Source organism: Dipteris shenzhenensis, chromosome 7 (assembly GCF_047967505.1).
Source record: "Dipteris shenzhenensis isolate YYH24624 ecotype China chromosome 7, Dip_SZ_1.0, whole genome shotgun sequence".
Classification (NCBI taxonomy): Eukaryota; Viridiplantae; Streptophyta; class Polypodiopsida; order Gleicheniales; family Dipteridaceae; genus Dipteris; species Dipteris shenzhenensis.
Window position 1 is genome coordinate 26,517,278 of NC_141602.1, and position 24,551 is coordinate 26,541,828.

General features: G+C 42.5%; 1 protein-coding gene across 1 annotated transcript; it reads left to right on the plus strand.

Annotated features, from left to right (window-relative positions):
* Positions 1–5,993: 5,993 nt before the first annotated feature.
* On the plus strand, positions 5,994–7,937 carry LOC147900161 (20 kDa chaperonin, chloroplastic-like). The gene is made up of 5 exons (XM_087376846.1): positions 5,994–6,263; positions 6,453–6,632; positions 7,027–7,182; positions 7,401–7,478; positions 7,570–7,937. The coding sequence occupies exons 1-5, from the start codon at positions 6,105–6,107 to the stop codon at positions 7,741–7,743; spliced, it is 747 nt and encodes a 248-aa protein (XP_087232972.1). The 5' UTR covers positions 5,994–6,104; the 3' UTR covers positions 7,744–7,937.
* The last annotated feature ends 16,614 nt before the right edge of the window (positions 7,938–24,551 follow it).

The following is a 24,551-nucleotide window of genomic DNA, read 5'->3' on the forward strand; positions in this document are numbered from 1 at the left end:
CAAGTATGGGGCCATCTCATGAATTAGTAAGAGGAAGACCATTATGCCTCGTTCTTCCACAAAGCAAGGTACTAATTAGCAAGTATGGCTTGGTTGGACTTCGACAGACATGAAGGTGTTCCGAAGTGATGAAGAAGTGGAGATATATTGCAACAAATAGAGTTGCATAATGATCATGGAGGGCCTAGTGTCCCACATTATGAAAAAACACATCGAGGCTCATTACCATTCGAATAGGGAGCTAATTGACATGATTTAATGGACTTGATCTACTACCCAATGGAGAAAAACCCTGCCAACATTTTCACCAAGGCTTTGTCTAGAGAATAGATGGAGCATCTGATGTAACCCTTGGGTGTAGGCCCACATTAAGTCAATTTAGAGGGGGTATTAAAGACCGTGGCCTCGCATGTGAGCCCCCATATGAGGACAACAAGGCAGGTGATAGACCATATTAGGCCTTCTTAGTGAACTATGGAAGGTAGGACTCAGGAGTCCAAGATTGGACCTAGATGATAGATAGCCCAACAAGCATCCCAAAATAGGTTCCACAAAAGAGTCTTAGATTGGATCCAAATGACAAGTAACTCTGTAGGCAACTTGGACTCGGATGATATGAAATATTGATGACAATTTAAATCATGAACTAGAGCATTGATTTAAGTTTAGCCAACTGGCTAGAAATTAAGTGTGATCTCTATAAATGCAAGGCCAATTTGAGTGTCATTAGTCATAGTGGATTGACACCACCGCCAAGTGCAAGACCATAGGCAAGTTGAGACCTTAACTCATAAAGGAAGTGTGATTGTTCTCGAAGGTGCTAAAGGTGATGCTCCTAGTAGGGTTGCTAATGAGATGAGGAGGTTGAGTTCCAAACACGGTAGCCAACCAAGTTCAAGAGAGAAACTGGGAAGATGAAGCTACGTAGCACAACGTAGCCACATATGGAGTTTGAGCTAAGATGCTGGATGTTGCTGGAGAGATGAGGATTAATGACATGCTAGAAGTTGCACAAGTATCAGGTCTAGAGTCTAGAAAAAGCTTAGTGGAGTTGTGTGTAATCAAGGAGTAAAGGTGTGAACTGTAATGAATTCAGCATAGTGACTTGTGTGCATCATTTTGTTATTTTTGGTACTAGTCGAGTGGTTGTAGGACCATTCGCTCTATGCTATCCCAAAAAAAAAGAGTTTTCACTGGTAGGAACATAGGTAGAGTAGTGTCTATTGGTGTTCAGGCTTCATATGTGATTTCTTCTTACAAGCAATATGCTTGCACGCCTGAATAGATATATGATATTTTTGAAATGCTTGCACATTCATTTTTATTGCCTTCCTGTGTATATAGCAATTTGTAATAAGATGGATGCCTTAATAACATGTTTCAATCATAAAAATTGATGCAATTAGCACCCAATAAAACTTTGAAAATGAGCAGATAATTGCAAGAAGTGAAGTTGTTATCTGTGCTCCATACAAGATGCAAGATTTAATTATAATTCCATAAGAAGATATCTACAATTCGGAAACTTTGTGCATCCCAAAAGGAAACTTTGATATTTAATATCTTTTTGGAGGAGCATCCTTCCCTCTTTCAAATCTAAATGCTATTTACATATTCTTCCCATCAATGGTCACTCACTTTTTGTGTTTGCAAGATAAGTATCATCAAAGAGATCCAAAAAGTAGGTCCCAATAGCTATATATAGTGCTAGCATGGCCTCAATTGTTATTCTCCAAGGGGATCTCATGCCTCCCCATTTGAAATAGTGAGTTGTCACATTGACATGACCTAGGAGACCACCCTTACAAAGCTAGCATTTGAGGTGAGGAGGTCCGTAAACCTTGATAGTTATAGATTTCCTTAATGCCCTATGAATTTCCTGAAATTCTTTCTTCTTTCAATGGGGACGACATGACATGTGGTAATAGCCTGCAAGCATAGGGCGATCGTATGGAGGGTGGTTCAGGATCACTGGATGATGTGGTGGGATTAAACTTCAAGACTCCAAATTGAGAACATAGCAAGATTTATTTACATCTATTGACTTTGGTAATGGGGCCTTATCTTTTGTCCCAACAAAAGGGATGCTTTTTTAAAGTTTTTAAATATGAGCTAGTATACCCTCGTGCTTACGACGGCAGTATCACACACTCCTTGTACAATAGCTATAATGAAACATTCCATAGCTTTATGCATTGAGTTAGATATAATTGATCTAATTGAATTAAAATTTAGAAGCTATATAGTAGATTCCAACGTTTTTTATAGAACACTTCTCTCAAAGCTCTAGAGCCTTTGAGAACATGTCTTTTAAAGCACTAGAGCTTTTATCATGGATATAGACAAGTTCTAAGATAGTCCTACAAGACTTTATTGATGCTCCACAAAGACCCACTTTTCTTAGTTAGTTCATCTATCAAACACAATTTCCGCTAGCCCAAGCATGCATGCATTGGAATGTCTTTCATGTAGAGTAAATTTTTTTGTAACTTTGAAATCTCCGCATTTAAAGTTGTGTTATTTAATGCCTTAATATTACCTTGAAATTCTTAATTCTCCTTCTATAGACTAGCATATCCTCTTTCTGTCTCGATCACCAGAAGATTTAGATCTTGCACAAATGACCTGCACATTCCAAGCCTCTAGATGACATGCAATCTAGATTCCAAGCCACTACCATTAACTTAAGAGCTCTAGCCTTCAATAGCTACTTGTTTGAGGGTGATCTACTAGAGTATGAATAGAATTCACTCGTACTTTAGTAAATAGACATCCACTTATAGGCTTTGGTCCTTAATAGCGTCTTGTTTGATAGCTACTACTAGTTGATTGGGCAAAATCATGGAAAGGAGCAACATAGGCCATGTGCTACATATTATATAACTTACTCTTTCCTTATCGTTATCCACAAATGAATATATATACGACCTTATTAGGTTACAATGCACATATGCTAATCTAGTACTAACAACTTATCATTTGTGCACACAATATTTGCATAGGAGATGTACATCAAAAACCTTGATTTCTAACATCCTATTTAATGCTTGACTTGAATTGAGCCAATCTAGCTTAGGTTTAAGTACTGAAAACTTGTGTATATTTAAAGCCTTTGTGAAGATGTTGATGGTTTGATCTTCCAATTCACTAATCAACAATGGGCTAGGCCAACAAAATGTCAGAATTACATTATCACTATACAACCGTAAATATAAAACTACTCACACAAGAGTGACTTGTCATGAGCTCACATAGAAGGAACCAACTTGAAAAGATGAGAAATTGGTGATCCTCACTTTATTTCACATGTACGAGCACCATGCTGCCCAAAGAACAAATAGAATCAATCTTTCAAATTGTATGTGCACCATGCTACCAGATATAATCAATCTTTCAAATTGAAATAGAGCAACCCAAGACTTGAAGATTGGTTTTGCATGCAACAGTTGAAAGAATAACTAGGAGACCTTGGATCTAGATTTGCATGCAATAGTTGAAAGAAGAACTGGGAGACCTTGGATTCATATTTGTGAGTTTCAACAACCATAGACACTTGTATCCTGGTTGTAGAAAAAGTTATACTTTTGCTCCTCACAAGACTTGCTCTGATACCAACTGTTGGAATCAAGAGCAAGCTATATCATGAATCATAGTCATGAGCCTCATCCATAACATACCCAAATGTCTTCAATAAATGAGTGCATAGGGACAAGAGTAGAATATCATAGCGCAAAGAGATGAAAACGCTCTACCAATGTGTACTAAGAGATCATGTGAAAAAAGAGAAGTAGATGACTCTCATGAAGAACAAAGAAAAAACAATATTCATAGAAAAAAAGAGCTCAACTAGACTAGGTTGGTTGCTCTATAAAAGAGCTATAAAGAACTGCATCTTAGCTTGCATCTGAGAAAGTTGTAAATGCATCTTAGCTTGCATCTGAGAAAGTTGCACATGCATCAAGTGAATCAACAAAAAACATGAGTGTAATAGAAGAAAAACGTCGTGTTGTTGAGCCTCTCCAAGGCTTTTGCATATGATATAGAGAAGTGCTTGAACTAATTTGTCTAGCCATAATAGCTTTTAGACAATCATGCATTTGAGATTTAATTCCCAATCGCATAATCAAATCCAATCATGCATTTGAGATTTAATCCCAAACACCAACCTATTCCAAAAGAGATCATGATGAACTTTAACACGTTTTGTATGAGCAGCAAGATTATGAAGAAATATAATGCTTGTTGTTATAGTAAATGATTGTGAGCCTTACTTGATATAGACCTAGATTCACTAACCATAGTATCTTGCATTCAAATTCCATAATGATGTTTTAAAAACCATTTGTTTCATACTGCAAATCATGCAATGATTGCTATTCCCAACGAGACAATAATCTATTGTTGGTATTTGCATCATCAAAGTCATGCCCAAAAATCTACATTATAATCATGTAACAAAGTTGTGCCTTAATTGATAGATTCCAACCAAAACTAAATAGTAGTTTTGATGTGTCACAAGGACCTCTTTTGAGATATCTAATGAAATTACCACATCATTTTATAAAAGGGCTCACCAGTCCAACAACTACATATGCAACATGAGGATGAGACTGCATCAAGTATATTAGACTTCTTACACATTGTCCATATAGCTATGCAAATACTTTGGTGAAGTTCCAAAGTTACTTTGAGTTATTTTCCATAGGTTTTTGCATGTTGGACCTTTTAAAAAGTTCTATTGCATGTTGGTTCTATGATGAGATTGAGTTTAGGTCCATTCCACACCTCTATATGCATCAACATCACATCATTGCCATATCTAGCATGTTTTTGAAACATTTGCATCATACTTGATTTCATATAGCAATGATTGATCAATGTTTGTAATAAGCAAGTCATTCACATACAATATAGACGGAGACATGGAATATGATTGAACCATATTCATCCACATTACAAATCTATAATGATGAAGTTATCCACATACAAGTTAACATATTTTAAGCTTTTGCAATGTTTCCACATATACACATTAAAAAATGCTCATCAATCCATAACGATAAATACCAAGCAATGGTGTTTTTTTGATATTCCAAAGTGCCATTCCTTTAAAATATTGCAAAAGGGACACATGTATAGTCAAGTGTCTACATTGAGTCCTATTATTGTTGGTAGATTTCCTGGAATCGGTCTTTTTAATGAATCTTCCATTCTTCTGGAGCACTAAGCCAGACTTGGCTCTCTCCCTTGCCTTTATGGATTTGGTGGGGTCCTTCATGCCATGATACATCTGATTTCCCTTTTGGAGGTGAAGCCTTGACTCTCTTGGCCTTCTTTTTCTCCTCCCTCTCTATTGTCTGAAGTGTCATATGGGTTGTCAAACTGCTAAAGTTTCCCACCCTTCACACCATCTTTTGGAGGATGGTCGAGCTTGAGGGTGACTAGCCCTTGGTCAAGTGGGTGCTGATTTTCGACAACCAACTCACAATTCGCCTTGGTCGGATGCCCCTATTGCAAGTTCGGCATCCGGATGGTGTGAATCGAGCCTTAAAGGGCTTTCCTACGCTAGCTGTCCTAGTAGGCCCAATACGAAGGATTGGACACACACAAAAGTTGTGTTTGGCCCATGAAGGCCGCCCACTCCATGGCCAACCTCTCTAATCGCTACATGATTGCCCCATTCCATCTCTTCCGACAGCTACACCAATCGCACATTGGCGATATAGCCAGATGCTTGCGGGCTGGTGTAAACTACCACAGGTGGCGGCCATCTTTCAATTCTATCTCTTCCTCCATGGGTGGACGGATGGTCTGAACTCACCCTAAGTTGCTCAATCTGGAGCCACCAGTAAACCTACTCAGGGCAGATGGTGTGAAAACCACACACCGCGACGGATTGATTCGTGGCGGCGGAGTCATATGAGATGGTGTGAACCCGATGTGTGTGTGTGTGTGGGGGTGGATTCTTCTAGCCCTTTAGGAGAGGGTTTTGGATTCCGAGCTTCTGCTCATCTTCATCTTCTTCTTTCTTGTTTGCGCTCTCTTCTTCTTCGTCTTCATCTTCATTAGCATCTGCTCTTTTCCTCCCATTTTTGTGCCTGATCATGGCCGCCTCACAGCTCGCTGCAGCCCCTGCATTCCACTCCTCCTTCAAATCTTTCCTCGGATTGCAGCTCCATCCCTCCAGACCCCTTTCCTTGCCCCCCCCCTCAACGCCCCTCTGCTCCTTTTCCATCCGCGCTTCTACAGCTGTCGCCCCCAAGGTATGCATTAACGTGTTTGACTCCAACCCCTCTTTTTCTTTGAACCTCGCTCTGCCGCCCTGCCCTGCTTTATAGATCCAATGGTGGCACTTCCAACCCAAAAGACGAAGAGGATTCTCCTTTTTGGCGAAACTTGTCCTTGTTCTGCGGCGTTTTCTTACTCGGCAAGGTGATTCTTTGGCTTTCCAGTTTACGACTCTAAAGCCGCTCGGCGACCGAGTTCTTGTGAAGATTCAAACGGTGGAGGAAAAGACTGTGGGAGGCATCTTATTACCGACAACAGGTCAGTCCAAACCACAAGGGGGTGAAGTTGTTGCAGTTGGTGAAGGACGAACTTTTGGCAACAAGAAAGTTGAACTAAGTGTGCAGGTTGCTAACTTTCTCAAGTTGACTGTATAAGTCTAGTTTACTCTCTGTCATCATTGAAAATCGCTATATCGCAATTTGATTGACCAGTGCTGTTAAGAATTCACGTTTTAAAAGAAAGTTTCCTAGCAAAGAGTTTCGATGTCAGTTCTGCCAGCGACCAGGATGATCCGAATGAGATATGGTACTTAGTACCGTGGGCTATCATTGTTCGTCCTCGTTGGATTCCTTAAAGAAAAGTACGGTGGGCTATCATTGTTAGTCCTCGTTGGATTCCTTAAAGAAGTTTTGAAAATATTAAACCAAAGAACCTATTGAAGGTTGTTTCTTATGTGATATGTGGCAGAGCCCTTCTTCTTTTGGATTCATGACATTTTACTTCTTTGCCTGGCTGCAGAATGGGAAAAATGTAATTTATTCCAAATATGCGGGGACAGAGATTGAATTTAATGGCGTCAGCCATCTTTTACTGAAGGAAGATGATATTGTAGGCTATTTGGAAACAGACGATATCAAAGATCTACAGCCATCGAACGATAGAGTGTTGATTGAGGTAGGAAAATCTTCCATTTTTGTTTGGGTGGGGAGGTAAATGTCGTTGTAGTGCTGGTTTACAGTAAAATGTGAATGGGGATTTCATATAGTAAGGGAACAGATACCCTTTGAAGTGGGATTAGCATAGGATTTAGCTGTTGGTTTTGCAATGAGCATTTGGATAATGTTCGTTGAGAGAATAGAGGGGAGGTTTTATAAAGTTGCATTGCTGTGCAGGTAGCGGAAACAGAGAGTAAGACAGCGGGGGGCATTTTACTGACTGAAAGTGCCAAGGAGAAGCCTGTAATTGGAACGGTATGCTAGCATGAAAGTTCTCTTCCTTGTCCAAGGATAGTATTTCTTGAAGATCAAAGTCTTACATACATTCCTTTTATGTCTTGTGCAGGTCAAAGCTGTTGGACCAGGAGCTTACGGCGAGGATGGAACCCGGAAGCCTTTAGATTTAGTCATTGGAAATACAGTAATGTATTCTAAATATGCTGGAAATGACTTCAAGTCGAAAGATGGAAGTCAGTATATTGTTGTGAAAGCTACTGATGTCTTAGCGGTGCTATCTTAACCTAAGTTTGAGGTGAGGACATGAAATTACACATTGGGTGCACGGCTTAAGCTAGCTATGTGCAGTGTGTTACCTGTACGAGAAATTTAAGCATGCTTGGACAATTCCAGGCTCAATGTAAAGTTAAGTTTTGCATTTGGCAATGTGCAATGCAGAGACTTTTTCAAAATTCAATTAAGTTTCTAGATTTTGTATGTCATGGCCCAGTAGCGTTCCTTTGTTATTGACCTGTTGGGGTAGCAAAACTTGTAAGAAGCCTAGTAATGGAAGTATCATTTTCTCAGTATTCCATTTAATGGCTTTGATAGTTTGTCTTAGGAATATTTGTGGGCAAAGCACTCAGCGGGCTTTGAAAAGTTTGCCTTCAGAATATGTGGGCGAAGAGCTTATTGGAAGCTGCCTCATAGTTACTATTGACTTTCTTCCTCTCTTGTGCTTCACGAGGGGACAGATATGTAGGTGGAAGACCTGTGCACTCAAAAGCAAGCATTATAGAGTGAATGCCAAACTAATCTAGCTGTTTTTGGTTCTTAGGAAGTGCTAAGTCTGCAGATTGGGTAGAAGGTTGGCAGTTCAGGACAAATTAAGCCTAAGGATACAAGCTTAATACATTCTTTTCTTAGTATGAGAGTCCCTTGTGGTGCTTCAGGTGTATGATTGGTGGGTACCTGGCAAATCTTGAAATTCAAGGCTGCCTACTACATAGGTAGGGGAGATTGACGAGTGGTCATTGCTGTGGCAAATAGATCCATTTGCATGATGGGGCAAGTATGTATTAAGTTACGAGGGTTGTGGAACAATGACCATGTGAATAGAGACAGTGGGTGGGGGTTCTAACATATCTTAACAAGTTTCCAATGGTACTGTTTGTCTTTTGTGGTGTTTGTGTATGGTATTGCATTTAATTGCAGCAATGCACCTTTTTTGGGTTGTTTTGGGGGTTCTGATAATTTGGACATGCAAATTTCACCTTGTGAAGTTTTCGTCCAAGTTGCGGCCTGCTGGTTTTGTGATAATTCTTTCTATCTTAAATGGTGCGTTGCCCTATCAGCTAGATTTAGATTTAGATGCTCGTTGGGGAGAGACTAAAATGAAAATGTTTAGACTTCACAAGCAGTTGTAGCTTGAATGAAGAGATTTTGGACTACCTTTTGATTAGCCTTCTCCTTTAGTGCTAGCCTTCATCATGGCTGAGTCTGCCCTTCACCTCCGGAGTGCTGACAGAAACTCAGTACGAAGACTTTGTATAAATGGATGCTCAAGTATGTGTGGGTGTGTGGATTTGTATGTGTGAGAGCATATTTTTATACTATGGTCTACACCCACTGTTGGGCGCTGATGACGTCAGTGGGGATGTCATAGTAGCTAGTCCCTGCTATGCATGATGGAGTTTATGGTTTTCAACCTTGTGAGTGACTATCATGAGATTGAAACTGCACTATGTTGTGTTTTTAGAGGATGAGTTTGGGAATGTTCCTGGATTCATCTAGGTATATGCTTCTGCCGTATTAGCGGACATGCAAATTTCACCTTGTGAAGTTTTCGTCCAAGTTGCGGCCTGCTGGTTTTGTGATAATTCTTTCTATCTTAAATGGTGCGTTGCCCTATCAGCTAGATTTAGATTTAGATGCTCGTTGGGGAGAGGCTAAAATGAAAATGTTTAGACTTCACAAGCAGTTGTAGCTTGAATGAAGAGATTTTGGACTACCTTTTGATTAGCCTTCTCCTTTAGTGCTAGCCTTCATCATGGCTGAGTCTGCCCTTCACCTCCGGAGTGCCGACAGAAACTCAGTACGAAGACTTTGTATAAATGGATGCTCAAGTATGTGTGGGTGTGTGGATTTGTATGTGTGAGAGCATATTTTTATACTATGGTCTACACCCACTGTTGGGCGTTGATGACGTCAGTGGGGATGTCATAGTAGCTAGTCCCTGCTATGCATGATGGAGTTTATGGTTTTCAACCTTGTGAGTGACTATCATGAGATTGAAATTGCACTATGTTGTGTTTTTAGAGGATGAGTTTGGGAATGTTCCTGGATTCATCTAGGTATATGGAACTGGTTTTGCATGATGATAATTGCCAGGCTTGAGCATTTTCATTGTTGTAGCGTCAGGTGTTCACCTATGTGTTTTAAGTAATCCATTGATTTTCTACTATGAATTTCTATATGCGGCTAAATATAGGCTTGTAGTTCATAGAGCACGAATTGCCAAGGCTTGGTAGGTAAAGTTCGAGTGAATGTTCAAGTGGCTGCACAAAGTGAAGGTTGTACGAGTTATGAGCTTATTTATTTGACAAGTGCACAATGTATTTTTTTTGTTCAAGTTCAGAGTTTAATGTTTTGCAAAGTGAGTCAAAAAGTGTGATTTTACAGTAAGGACATATGTACCTCTAAGGTAATAGAATTTATCAGATTGTGGTTTAAAGCTAGCTTTGGATGGACTTTTAACCTCTCTTGGAATGTGCATCACTTTGATTGCTTCTTAATGCCTGTTAATCTTTTTGTTTCTCCCCTCGTGAATTCTATGAAAAAGCAAGGCAGCCTAAAATGCCCATGCTTTTCAAAAACACTTCCTCTCACTCGCTTCTATATGATTGTGCCTTCCATCAGTGACTCAAAATATCAGCTCCATCCATCCATCTCAGACTTCAGTGAAATTATCAAGCCAGAGAAGGAAAGACCGGCAAGGGCCTTGCGATGGCTAACACAAGTAAGGCACACACACCACCATCAGTCCATCGTGCCCAATATCTTCTTGTGGTTGGCGGACCCCCAAGTCACGAATTGGGCAGATTATTTATCTAACCAAATGAGAGATGACCTCAAAACACACGGGGAGATCATCGGCAACCCAATGCTCTACATGCTGATTCTCTACATGTTGTAGTAGCATCCGCTTGTCGGCTTCGGGTTGGCCAAAAAGTCTGCCACCACGGAACCGGCTCAAATAGAGCTAGAAGAAGAAAAGGTCAAGCCCAAGCAAGCGAGAACAGAGCCTAATGCCACTCCGGTCGGCCGTCTTGCACAACTAGACTCAAGCCATTTGCTCGCACAATACGAGGATTGCCAGATGCAGGAATTCCTAAGCTATCAACTATGACTCCAATGAGCAGATGCTCACGATAGGGCAAAAGGGTTCAACAGAAGCCCATATTAACCGAAGACCTCCTAGGCGACGAAACAGTCACCATCGGCCTCCACCTAGGAGCCAAAGCCACATCGACAACCCTCGCTTCACCACAGGTCTCAGCCTCAGCAACGGCCCATCTTGAAGAGACCACATCCTTCATCACACGAGCACCTCCTCCTCTCCATGGGCAAGCCTAACAGAGGCTCTTCAATTTTGCAACACGCCACTATCGAGCACCAAGTGGCTACAGCCACATGTCAGCCAAGCTCCTCTCATGTGCTGACCAGATGGGGCAAAACTTATTCAAAGCAATGGCGCAGCTCCCACAGGTGGCACAAACAATTCTACAAAGGCACAGCTCTTAGCAACTCTCTTCTAGACATAGCTCTCCGTGCACGACAGCCCACACAATGATGGTTGCCGCCCAAGCCACAGAGCAAACGGCCATAAACAGAGCAGAGGAGTACTGAACAAAGGTTGAAGAGCTTGAGTTGGAAATCACGAAGCTCAAGGATGAGCTCTGTACGAGAGAACAATGGGTCCAAACACTCATGGACCAGGCCGACAAAGTGGAGTCCAGTCTCAAAACAGCACTGGAGCAAAAGGCGCGGGCTGAGGCATAGCACGTCAGGACTGAGGAGAACTATGAGCGCTAGATCCAAACATTACAGGATCTCTTAGCACAAGAATGAGCACTGACGGTGTCCCTTCAAGAGCTGAACGAACGACAACGCACCCCCAATCAACCAAAAGACTTAGGGTTGGAAGACCGGGAGCAACAAGAGTTTGGAATGTACAGGGAGGTCTCCGTACAACTCGCCACTTACACACTCGCACCACGCACTACCACCCAGACACTCCAAATGCACTTCTTCGCCCCTCTAGCCTCCAAACTCTCGCCGCCCATCCCATTCTACTAAATTTCCAAGCCTTGTGTCACATCATCATGAGTCCACTAATTATCTGATGAACGATGATCTGATGCAAATCACAAAGCCCGAGGAACTGAGCCCGTGGGTCTACACCCCCAAAAGTCTGCAAACTAACATTAATTGGATGCAGACCTACATCCGAATCTCCGCAATACAATCTCAAGGGCATCTTGCGGCATACTAGTCCACCACCTACAACCCCCTCTGCATTATAATCCTCTTCAACTAGGTGCCACAAGCTCTCCTAGACTCACTCGGGTCCTTGGTGAGCAATTTTGAAACAATACGTGTAGCATATCCCAAGGAACTAGCCGAGGAGGAAGGCCAAGAAGCCATCACAATATTTAATTCTACCACCCCACCTACCGAAATCCCACAACCACCTCCTCTAGATCCCGCCCAACCCACCCAGCAAGCCACCCAACCTCCCCTTCCTCACACAACACTGCTCGAATATTCTTCCAATGCCTCTAACACCACTACCGCACAGTTTCCCGTCCATCTCCTCTATGGCTCGGGTCGACCTCCTTGAAGAAGCTCTCAACATGTTGCTCAAAGCAACCAATTTTGTCCAGACGGCTACCAACGACACAATGCCAATGAGGCTCCGCAAGCTCCTCCCTCCTTGCCCGAAAATGTCTAGTGGTGCCCCGACTTACAGTCATTCCAAGAACTGCCAGATAGTACACTTATGCACCATTAGAAGTGCCAACTTGAGGGCTCCCACCTCCACCTCTATGATGAAATATTAGAGGTGCGCCCCCTCACACAATTCATCACCCAGTCTTTCGACGACTGGCGACGCACGCATCCAAAGCACACAAGTGGAGGATATAACCTCACCCCTAATGCTTGAGTCCCACAGATTGATGTAGGTGTCGGGGGTCTACAGCCTCGTTGGTTCATTCTCTTCCTAAAACTAGAGTAGTTTTGGCGGTACTACCGTAGTACCCACTTCGATCGCGATGGATCCACCCCCTGTACATGCCAATCGAACAACAATGGAATTGGGTAGAATTCCGAGAGCCCCATCAAAAGAAGCTAGTCCTTGAGAGGTGTAGGTTGTATCGAATATCCTTGAACCCTCTCAAGTGTCAATTCACACGATGTGATTCTTGGTCATAGTGTGTCCAAGAATGGCATCTCCATGGATTACAACAAGATCAAGCTCATCATAGTTATGTTTGGTTAGACAACTAATGCATGTTTTCCTCGACTTATTATCGCTTTCCTTAGGAATATAGAAAGCCATAAGTGAAGTTTAAGTCACAAGTGGAGTAAGGAGTGAATGAGTGCATGGGTTGAGAAGGGATTAGAGGAGGTATGGGACAATTAGTGGGCTTGGTGTGTAGGGTGGTTAAAAAGAGAATGTAAAGGGGAGATTTCACAGGGGGTACATAAAAGAATAATTCATAACTGGGGAAGTATACATGTGTGTGTGTGTGTGTGTGTGTGTGTGTGTGTGTGTGTAATAAGTGTCTGCGTGCGTGAGATACATTTACTAATCAAAATTATTTTGTGTGTGTGTGTGTGTGTGTTTAGATTAAAATGTCCCATCAATAATTGAGCCATACAATTAATTCCATAAATTGGATAAATAGTAAAAGAGAGGAACATATAAGGAAAAAATGTTTAAGACATCTAAGTTGAAAAATGCAACAACTAGAGTTTACAAAAAATTCTACCAAAATTAAGAATTTTTAATAATATTGAGTGTGACAAACACAATATTGAAAAAGATGTGGAATTCTTAGGCAGTCCAGGTTCAGAGGTTAGGGTCCACGTACCTGCCACCATCCAAACATTAGAACATCATAGTATGTGTGTGTGTGTGTGCATGCACACACGTGCACGTGTGTGTGTGTGTGTGTGTGTGTGTGTGTGTGAAGCCTTGAAATAGAGCCTAGAAAATCAAGGTTTGAGGGGATTTAAATTTTTTCCAGAGAGTCTATCTAGAGAGGGGAAAGGGGGTTTTTGTGTGTGCATGTAAAAGTTTAAGAAATGTGTGTGCGCGCGTGTGCATGCGTGCATGCGCGCGCATGTGTGTGTGTGTTGGCCTCTAAATGCACCCTCTAAATGCACATTAATGGATGAGGCATCTAGAGGCGTCTTTTAAACTAATAACTAATGGAGATGCATATTGGCACCTATGCAACCTATAGGTTCAAAAAAATTTCATAATTAAAGAGTGTATAGAAACCAATGAAGAAAATCTGTGCCGTGCCTGTTTCTCAAATCACAATGACTGAACCAGAGGCATAAGGGCAGACTTACTTATCATAGGGAAACCTATAAAAGGTTTCTAGAGGAAATCAGCAATCAATCAATTTCCCTACGCTTTTGATATCGATCGATTTGTATTTTCCCGGATTTTTAACAAGGAAAAATATCGACATCCTTGATAGACTCCGCCTCTCCCTTTAGCTCTTTCTAGGTTTGGTCACCGGGGATAAGGGAAACTGGGATTTGATATGAATATTGCAAACATCTGAAGCACAACTACACACTCACATGACCTCTGTCGAGAGATAGGAGCATTTGGTGAGGCTTGTAGCTTGGCAGCCCACCACAAGGAAGCCCTACCAGGGTATTCTAGTTTCAAGGGTATTAGATAGTTATAGCGACCGCATGGCAAGATCGGTACCTCGAATCCAACGTCGAAATCTAGAGTGAGAAATGGCATTTTCTAGTGTTCAGAAGGGTTAGGGAAATGGTGAACGAGCAGGTCCCTGTGATTGAACCAGAAGCAATCACTCCATTAGTAATTATTCATGGATGCTGCGAGCATGTATACCTCCCATTCATGTACCGTCCGTTCTGCAACCTTTACATCTGGAGCTACTATAAAGCTTTTAGAAGGGGTTCAAATCCCATGATCCTGGACATCTAGATTTGCCAGCCTTCGGCCTCATCTCTCATCCTTGCTTCATGCTAGCAATTGGAGCCTTAGCTTGGTAGGGGAGGCAACGGGGGCCAACATATGAGGAGGAACGTGCCCCATCTGGAATTTCCCAAAAATGAGAGGCAATTCCTAACAAAGCACACGAGGCAGGTAGGGGTCGGCCCTCCAGGAGATGTCGGCAATGCTGACTATCCTTGTTACCTTGGCAATTGCATAAATAGATTCCACACAATTGTGGCGAAAGCCAATCAATAAGGAACCAAGGGCGTTGCCTCTCAGGAGGTGAGGAAAGGGGTCGGTTGACAAGCTGACAAATGCATTGTGTTGTCAACTAGCTCGCTAATGCGCACCTATCGTTAGGCAACCTCTCTTCCTTCTTTGGCCATTTTCATTAAGGCCATGCTTGCTTAAGGCACTCCAATATGTGTAGTAAAGGTAGCGCTAACTGTGCCGACGGGTCATCGATCCTTGGTTCCTAGTGGCACAAGGTCATTAGCCAAGAAAATGGTTCAATTATCAGTCCGTGGCCTTCACCGTGGTGGTGAAAGTTACTATGTTGGCTAGCAAGGGCCTGCAAGCAACCTTTCTATGATGATTTCTTGAATGTGTTTGCCGCTGTTGGATTTCTTTGCCAACCGGTGGGGCCGTTAGTCCCCCTCTCTTCATGGCCTTAAGGATCTAGAGGTATGCATTGCCATGCAACAATGGCATGTCGGAGGGCCGGCTCTCAGTAACCAACGCACATGGGGATATAGATGAGAAGTAGTATTCTTGGTTACGACTCTACGTGAGTCACTGACCCAACCGTAGTATGTGCCAAAAGGACCACCAATACCTTTGTGAGTTGGGAACTGGCGTTTTCACGGGAAAGCTGAAGCGTTTACCCAGCCTTCCCTTAGAAAAGCAAGCCCTGGATTTGTTGCTAACCCCAACCCCAGCCCAGGAGTCATTGTTTACCCTAACCCATTAAATGAGTATTTGTCCCGACTACTATATCTGAAGCGGAGAGTTGAATCCCCAAGGGGGTTCCCCCCGTACCTGGCATGTATAAATCCCGATGAAAACGAGGACATTTCTTCAATATGATGTCTTCATTTCCTTTGATATGTTGTCCTTGTTCCTCCAATATGCCATCTTCGCTGGTTGTTTCGACTACTCGACTCATGTCTATTGTATGCAGGGTTCCCGAAGGCAGAAGCATAAGCTTTTCCCTGCCAGGAGTGAAACCTAGAGCTTCTCCCAGAATCACACAAACCTTTTCCCCTGGACTGGAAAAGTGATCTCTATGCTTCCTTGTGAGACTTGTCCAATTAAAGCAAGCTTCAATCATTGGCAAGCTTTTATCCCTTATTAGCTAGGTGGTCCACGTGCTGACACATCTGTATCTCTAGTAGGTAGATGGAAAAGCTTGCTGGTTCCTGGTTTGCTTCAGTTTCTTGCTTTCTGGCAAGCAAACTTCATTTCCAGCTTCCGGCTCCATCTTGCACCCACCTAAAGCTTCAGAATTGGGTATAATAGAAGGATTGGGCATAATAGAAGGATTAGCTAGGCTTTGCAGGAAACAAGGAGAATGAAAGAAGTCAGTCGAGAATCGAATCGCAGGAATTAAATAATCGAATCGTAGGAACCATCTCCTCGAACCCTTCCAACCCTCTTCCTTTGATATCAGAAACTTTGATCACAGGCAAGCACCACCATAAAGCTTTTATCCCTATTAGCTAGGAGGTCAACGTGCTGACAGAACTCTATCTTTTCCATCTCTATCTATGGTCGGTTGCTTTTCTTTGACTAGATCCGGAGGCTTTCCATCGAAAAGCCACCATAAAGCTTCAGTCACTTAAAGCACCATAAAGCTAAAGCTTTTGCTTTTCCCTCGCACTCACTGGCAAGCAAGCTTTCCCCATTTCCAAACAAAAGAAAGCTTCACTTTCCCTAGTAGATATTGGGTTCGAATCCCATTCAGTGCAATGCACGTAACCCCACTAATGGAATTAGGCTATATGGATTCCCCTAGAATTGAGTATTAGAGAATAGATAAGGATTAGCTAGGCAAAGTAAGAAAACACGGGGAATGAAAGAAGTCAGCCTCCATCTCGATTGTTTTATTGCACCACTAGTTGAAGAACCGCTGCGCTGAAGAACCCAACCGAAATCGCAGGAATCATTGGAACCTAGAGTATCCCTCAACACCATAAAGCTTTAGTCACACAAGCACCCCTAAAGCACCGGTCACCTAAAGCCTTTCTATATACGAAATTTTCCGATGCTTATCCTTCTTTTTTTCACGAGAAAAGAAAAAGGCAAGAGAAAAGAGCGAGGGAAAAGGTTCTTGCAATTCAATTCTTGCTTTGCTTCAGTTTCCTATAGGAATAGAACTAGGGGGGAGAGGGAGAGAACTAGAGGAAAAAGCAATAGAATTAGATAAAGAAATCACAAAGTTGACCTTCGTCTCAGTAGGTGTATTATTCATCATTTCCCGAAAAGGACACTCATTCATGTATTCTGTTTGCCGATTTAATGATGCCCACCACCACTTCCTGGTTGATGACATTGTTGATGACGCTAATCTAGACGGCGACCGGTCTAGTTACTACATAAAAACATTGTACAAACTCAATTATGTACTGTACAAAGGCATTGCACTTACTCTTGCTCAATAACGAACGCAAGGACCGAAGCATGTGCAGCAAGAAGGTTAAACTCCGAAAAACTTTATTGTTGGCAAAACAAACAAGGGCCGAAGGCCCATATTTCAAACCAAAAAGTCTACAGGCCTTAGGGGATAGACCAATAGCATAGAGCAAGCTTGCTTCCGGTATTAAGACGAGGGCGAAGCTTGGCGAATCGAAATTTCTTTCAGTGCTGGCTACCTAGCGACAACTAACCATTAGCACTTAAGCTCTACGAATGGGGAGTGCGAATGCACACTGCCTTGCTCTATGCCTACTGAGGGTTCTGATAAATCAAGATAAATGGCCTTCCCTTGACCATATCATTGCACAAAAGGGAAAGGAAAGGATGGAGCAGATTACCCATATTATTGGGGACAAAACACTAAATGACATCCTAACACGGGGCGTTCGATCAACAATTGGACAAGCCATGTAGGAAACAACGGTGAGATCCTATAGGGGGAAATCCCTAGGAAGAAGTCAGAGAGCCCGTACAACTTGCTTACCCCCAAGGACCTAGCAATAGGAAAGCACTTGGCGAATGCCAAGTAGAAGGGAAGGAGCCTATGCACTTGTCATGTCCCAAGAGCCGGGGGTGACCGGCGGGGAGAAATTGTAACTCAGCTTATGCTTTCTCGGGATGGGGTAAATTATGAGGTGAGCGTAAAACGTGCTCCGAGGGAGCGCTTCAATCAGAATGGGGCGATAGCCTTCAAAGTACTGGGGTGGCAAAGCCCCCCACCTTTTGGGAGGGGGGCGAGATCGAAGGGAGAGGGCCCCGCCAAGCATAGCGCTTCCCCACCAACATCATTACTTGCGTTTTCCTTGTAAGGAGAAGCGCTATGCACCCCGCCTATAGCGAGTAGGAAAGCCCAACAGGAAAGTGCCTTCCGTAGGGGCTCTAAAGCGCTTCCCCTACCCCACTGAGCCCTATCGAGCAATTCCCCGACCGAGGCCTCCAGCCTCGGGACCAAGAGAAACCACTCCCTCCTTTGTCGAGTGAGTGGTGGGGGGAGTCAAGCCCCCCTTTGGGACCTACTAATCTGCTCCGCCCGTAACCCCTTCTCAAGTCCAAATTCTTGTGCCAAGGGGGGGCTTGGAAGAAATCATCCCACAGGGCCCCCTGGCCTCCCCCCTACAAAGAGGGGCTGGCCCTAGGGAGGCGGGGGGGAGGGCAATTTCTAAGAGCCCGGCCTTTCATTCGTCAAGTTAGAGAGCTGTGTGATGGGTGACTATCCAGCCCGGTTTAGAGAGCACTTGTGTAACCTGGCCAAGCATCGAATACTTATCTATATGTATGCCTCAAGAGAGAAAGATGCACTCATAAATAGAAAATAAATGAATTAACAGCCAAAAGCATCAACTCAATTAGCATCAACATAGTAGTAATATTTCTTCTATTCGAGAAAATTCCCTGAATGCATGAGAGAAACGGAATCATGGAAAATGTCAAATATTTGACCAAATCTCAAATGCTTAATTCTTTGAAACCTTACGAAGCCGACGATCGAAGCCTTGGTGAATGGCGGCCGTAACTATAACGGTCCTAAGGTAGCAAAATTTCAAGAGTATAGCAGCTTACGCTCGTGCGTTTCTCCACGTGTGCTGGACACGTGTTGGATTCAAGATGAAATACCAATCTCTACGCATGCGATTTAATGGAAATGCATCGAATCCAAAATGGAAAGTACTCCAATTCTTTGATCAATATCTCCACCAGATGATCTACTCTGCTCACAATTCTTCAACGACTCCCTTCATCACATGACTCTTCTCTATATGCTTCAATTCTTCAATCAATCCCCTCCATTGCATGATTATCTTGTGTATACTCCAATTCTTCAAGGCCTCCATTGCATGACTCTCCTCTGCACACTCCAATTCTTCAGTCAACTCCCTCTATTACACGACTCTTATCTACATACTCCAATTCTTTTGCATGCCTCGTTTTACACAATCACCCCACTTGCTAAATTTTTCTGCATGCCTTGTTAATGTGTGTCTTGCATTTTATAGGCAGACAAAGAAGTCCCAAATTTGGTTCTTGTCAACTTAAATCTAAAACATAGATCTATTTTGTAAATACATTATTACTGTAAAAAAGAAATTCAATGATAAGGTCCTTTTTGTCCATAGAAAATTTTACATTTATGACACAAGACCACCAATATGTGATATCATGGCAAAATTAGTAACCTATCAACATAAGAGGTCCTTAATGTTTTTTCATTTAGTTACCTCTATGCTCTCTCTGATATACCATAATGCAATTTAAACTAGTTTAGACTCATCAAATACCAGACCCAAAATAAACGGCCTTGCACATCCATTAAATGGAATCACAATAATTAACAAAACCGAATTTGAAACAAACGGCCTTGCACATCCGTTGAATGGAATGACAATAATCAAAAAAATCGAATTTGTGACTCATGTAATGCATCCTTTTCATAAAAAATAAATACAAATTTTGTAAGGTACCTCAAAATGGATTGAATGCAAAATGTAGCAATAGGTTGCAAATTAAAATTTCATTTTCCCTTAACAAGATGTTTTTACTTTTGGAGACTATGTGGGAGTGCAAACCTTTTACAAGGATCACCAACTCCTCCCTATATCTCTAACCTGCACAGTACAAAACGTTACATGGAAAAAAATACAGGTTCTCAACTAACCTTATTCTTATCGAGTTTGAAATAATAGTCATGGGGGGTGTTTATTGTTGCCAAATCTACTCCTTGCAAAATGAAACCTTTTCAATTCCAACATGAGACTTGCATGCCCATAATGAGAAATAACTATGTCAACTAGATGGCTCCCATCTTGTACGTCATCATGCACATCTTTCCATGAAAGGTTTTTCCATCGCCACCTTTGGATACATGAAAGGCATGGACAGATTTAGTCTTCCCACAAAACATATGCTCCCATACTTATCTATTAAAACTTAGTATCATAAATCATCACAATTTTTAATAGGTACTCTATGTAGCCAAACTGACACCTAGGCTACCCAATTTATTATGTTGGTTAATTGATGATGCCCCAAGAATGCAACTCTAGCACCACCAATTGCGAGGTGGCTGGTTGAGTATTCAAGAAGTGCAACATTAGTAATGGCCTTGCATCGCTACCTGAGCTAAGGGTTACTGCCATCTCAACAAGCAGAACAACCACAAGCCGAGCCACAGTTCTGCCAATAGAGATGTAGAACACCAACCCATATAATGAACATCCCCTCGAGAATCTGTGAGATGTGTTCTTCTTTTACGAGGCGAGAGCTTCACATCACCAAATGGATGAGGCATCGGGTGATTTGACTATGGAGGCAACGAGGGGAGTCATAGTCATGAATTACATTGCCCAGAAGCGATTCCCACCTAGGTGGTCTAGCTTAATAATATTTGAGCCAAGCAAAACAAGCTTGAACTTAGGGTCATTGAGCTAACCAAGGAGCTCAACAACACGTGTTTCAAGTACGACAAGACTCGTGCACAACACTCAGCCTTTGACACCCAACGTCAACATCTCGTAGTGGAAGTGGCCAAGTGCAAACTCTAATGCAAAGCCCAATAAAAGAAGATGAACTGGCTCAAGGCTAAAGCAGCAACACAACCACCTGCCTTAGACGTCACCATGCTCAGCTCAAGAGCAAGACTCACTCCACGCATAGCTCAAGACACTAATGGGCTCACAAATCTCAAATGCTTACTGACTTTCAAAAGTGGCCTAAGCAAACCCCTTAGATTCTTGATGAGCATCCATAAAATATTCCACACTACAACAATCCTAAAGACTTGGATACAACGACATGATTACAAGGACTTTGTTCCAACCATGATCGAGTTACAAACCCCCCTCAACAGGACCCATCTTATCAACCCATTCCAAGCTCAACTGGCACCACTAGGGGCCTAGCACGCTCAACCCCCTAGTTCAAGTGCCCTCTCTATTGATCAAACATATTAGCATCTTGAATTTTGACTCTAAATCTAACCAAGCCGAGTCCCCCATAATCGAGCTACCCAAGCGGAGCCAATAGCCCAAGCAACCCCATGATACCACTCCCATGTTAGAGGTTGAGCGCCTATCCCAGAGATTGAGCCAATTCTCTCAATCCTTGATGTGACATATCCTAAGGCCAACCCCTTCTCTTAGATTTGCTAGGAGTGATCCCAAGGCACAAAAGCATCCACATTCATCATGTGAAGCTGGATGTTTCCTTCACAACAAGAACCACAACATAGACAAAGGGCTAATGATACCAAATGAGGTGATTCCCCTAACATACATCCTAGTGTCAATGAGCCTACAAAACAAGAAAGTACAAACATTTAATGACATGCAAAAGACAATCAGCTAGCAAGGCTAAAACATAGTGCCAAGCAATCCATGCCACCAGTGTCAAGTTGCAAAAATTAACCAAGGCCATACCTCCTAACTACACCACTTGCCACAATGGGAGAAACTTTTGGCAATCACCTTGTAGATCCACTAAAAGTAGATCCATGTAGATCCATAGAACGACACTATCGATTAGACCTATCCGAGGAACACTATGCATGGACAAATGCAAATTCAACCCACGATGGCAGCTTGTTGCTTGTATGCAAGGAACAACACAAGAGGTGGACACGTGCTTGCCGACGCCAAAAACAAGTGTAGCTAAACTTTGTGCACCTTGGGATCATCCATCTCGAGCCTGTCCACGTCATCGAGCAATACAAGAGTGGTGTTTGTAAATTGATGACCCACTAGAGGTCAATGCTATATACCTTGGCCCCCAAAACTTTCAATCGAATAGAACTTACTCACTCCTTTCATCACAATCAAGATGAGCAGCCAACACCCATTGGAGGACCACCACTTTTCCTCACCCCCGAGCTCCGTCCAATAAAAGGCCTATTATGGGCAAGAACCCCATGCTCGACTCAAGACTGCTATCCCATCAAGACAAGCAGCCAACACCAATAGGAGGTCCACCCTTCATCGCCCCCAAGCTCCATCCAATAAAAGGCCTCTTTTGGGCAAGAACCCCTTGTTTAGCTATCAAAATTACTATCCTAAAGCTACACGTTGGACACTACGACAATCACATGCCATCAAAATGGCCTTCTATACAAAGAATTTCCTTCACCTAAGTGAGGATAGCTTCAGTCATGCATTGGGTTGGTACAAATCACCATGGGTCAATTGAGGACCTTATTTCATAAGTTCCACATAAATCCATAACATGATATTGGAGCCATGGAGAGATGTGAGACTATGTGCCCTATGGTGAGTTGCATGGGCTGTAAAGAGTACACATTAGTGAGATTCCATAGATACTACAACATCCGAGTGTGATTTCACATGGGTCATTGAATGCAATGATTTCGATTGCGCCCTATGTGACTTGCTTGAGCTATAAAGAGGAGTACATACTAGTGATATTCCATAGATACTACAACATCCGTGTGATTGTAGCTAGGCCATTGAATGCAATGACAACCCCCCCTCTTTGTACATGATGACACTAAATACTAATCTAGGCTCATGTAACCCTTGCTAGACATGTCTCTTGGTTGCAAATCAAGCTTCTTCTCAAGAGAGGAGCCCACAAAGACAAGGGTTGTCAGACTCGGGACCATTATCCTATCCTCCAAACATGTCAGCTTATAGCATGCTCCCGTGCCATTTGAGACAACCTCATTACCACACAACGCTAAGGCACTTCAAAAGTCCACCTATAGAATACATTGTGGACTTGGGATCTTCTACTACTACCTCATAGGTCTTTAATATCACAATTCACCATCCTTTCACCTAGCCCTAGCCTTACCGCAACCCATCTAGCTCACCTCCACTATCACCTTAGACTTTGATGATTCACAAGTCTACATTTGTGGGGGCTACTTGTTTGCACTCCTAGAGGACAAAGACAACCAACTCTAGACATCAAGGCTCAACTCCACATGCACTCCATCAACCTATCAAGACAACAATTGTTGCCTTACATGGCAAGTCCACAAAAAAGCACCCTAGGGCATAGGGGGAGTAGAAACCGCTTAGGCCAAATTCGCATTCCAAGACAATCCAAGCACCCCCAGACAAGCAATAGATTGGGAATAAGTGCCGACACTTAGTTCAATGCAAGAAATGATAAGTTCTTTTGCGGCACGAGGAGAGTGTTGAGCATTTTCTACAACAGTTTCTTGTGTGATGAGTGGGAACCCTTTGAGTGTTCTCTACAAAGGGACTCCATATTTGGTTGAAACTCTTGTAGCTTTGCATTTGCTATCCCTTCCATCTCCAGTCCTACCCTTTGAAAGCCGAATATTCACACTCTCTATGAGATTCTAATCAACCCATGGGAGATGTCATTGACATCCTCCACCCCAAAACTCCACACTCTTCACCACGTCATGCTTGAAAGAGGCTATCAAAGACTTTGAAATGACACAACCAAGGGTAATGAAGGCCTTCACATAGAAGACTTTGGTTTAGAAACACTTGCTCTAAATGCTAGATAGGCTTTTAAATAGGTCTTCTGTAAAGTTTTTTTCCATTTTGGAGAATCAACACCATCACATTATAAGAAAGTTTATGGATAACTATCAAACCATGTTTACTTGGGATGCATCTTTGCAACACCTGAGTTCACCATGGAACTTACAACCCAAGCACTACTCCTTCCAAAAGAGCAACGAAGTTTGCAAGGAAGTGCTTTCAAACACATTTTCGACATGGCCATACTATACCTCAACCCAAGACCAAATTGAGAAGAGTATACAAAGGCTACTCCAAAGGGCTTTCTAATGCAACACAAAGATGAGGGAGATAAAGAAGTGCTAATGCAAGAAAATGGCTCAATTTACTAGCTGTGCTAGGCACTAGATGGTTTCATCTCATGGCTGGTCCATTGATCAACTCCCCTATGTAAGTATTGCCTTGATGCCCCCTTCTAAACGATCGTCATAGTAAGAGATACACCGGTCAATAAAGATTTGAACATGTGCATTAAACTAACATGTGGTATCCCAATCCCAATCACATGCCAACAAAATGGCATGGTGCTTCATTTAACCAATCCACTCCAATCACGCCCAACTCCAAACATCATCTAACCGATTCAATCAAGTGAAGGTGACACCACACCACCGTGACTTGAGGTTGTGCACTCCATGC

Bases quoted from the DNA above. Each gene is read 5' to 3' on its own strand.
- LOC147900161 (XM_087376846.1), top strand. From the start codon at position 6,105: ATGGCCGCCTCACAGCTCGCTGCAGCCCCTGCATTCCACTCCTCCTTC. The intron at 7,183-7,400 runs GTAGGAAAATCT...ATTGCTGTGCAG, and splicing joins ACGATAGAGTGTTGATTGAG to GTAGCGGAAACAGAGAGTAA. The intron at 7,479-7,569 runs GTATGCTAGCAT...TGTCTTGTGCAG, and splicing joins AGAAGCCTGTAATTGGAACG to GTCAAAGCTGTTGGACCAGG.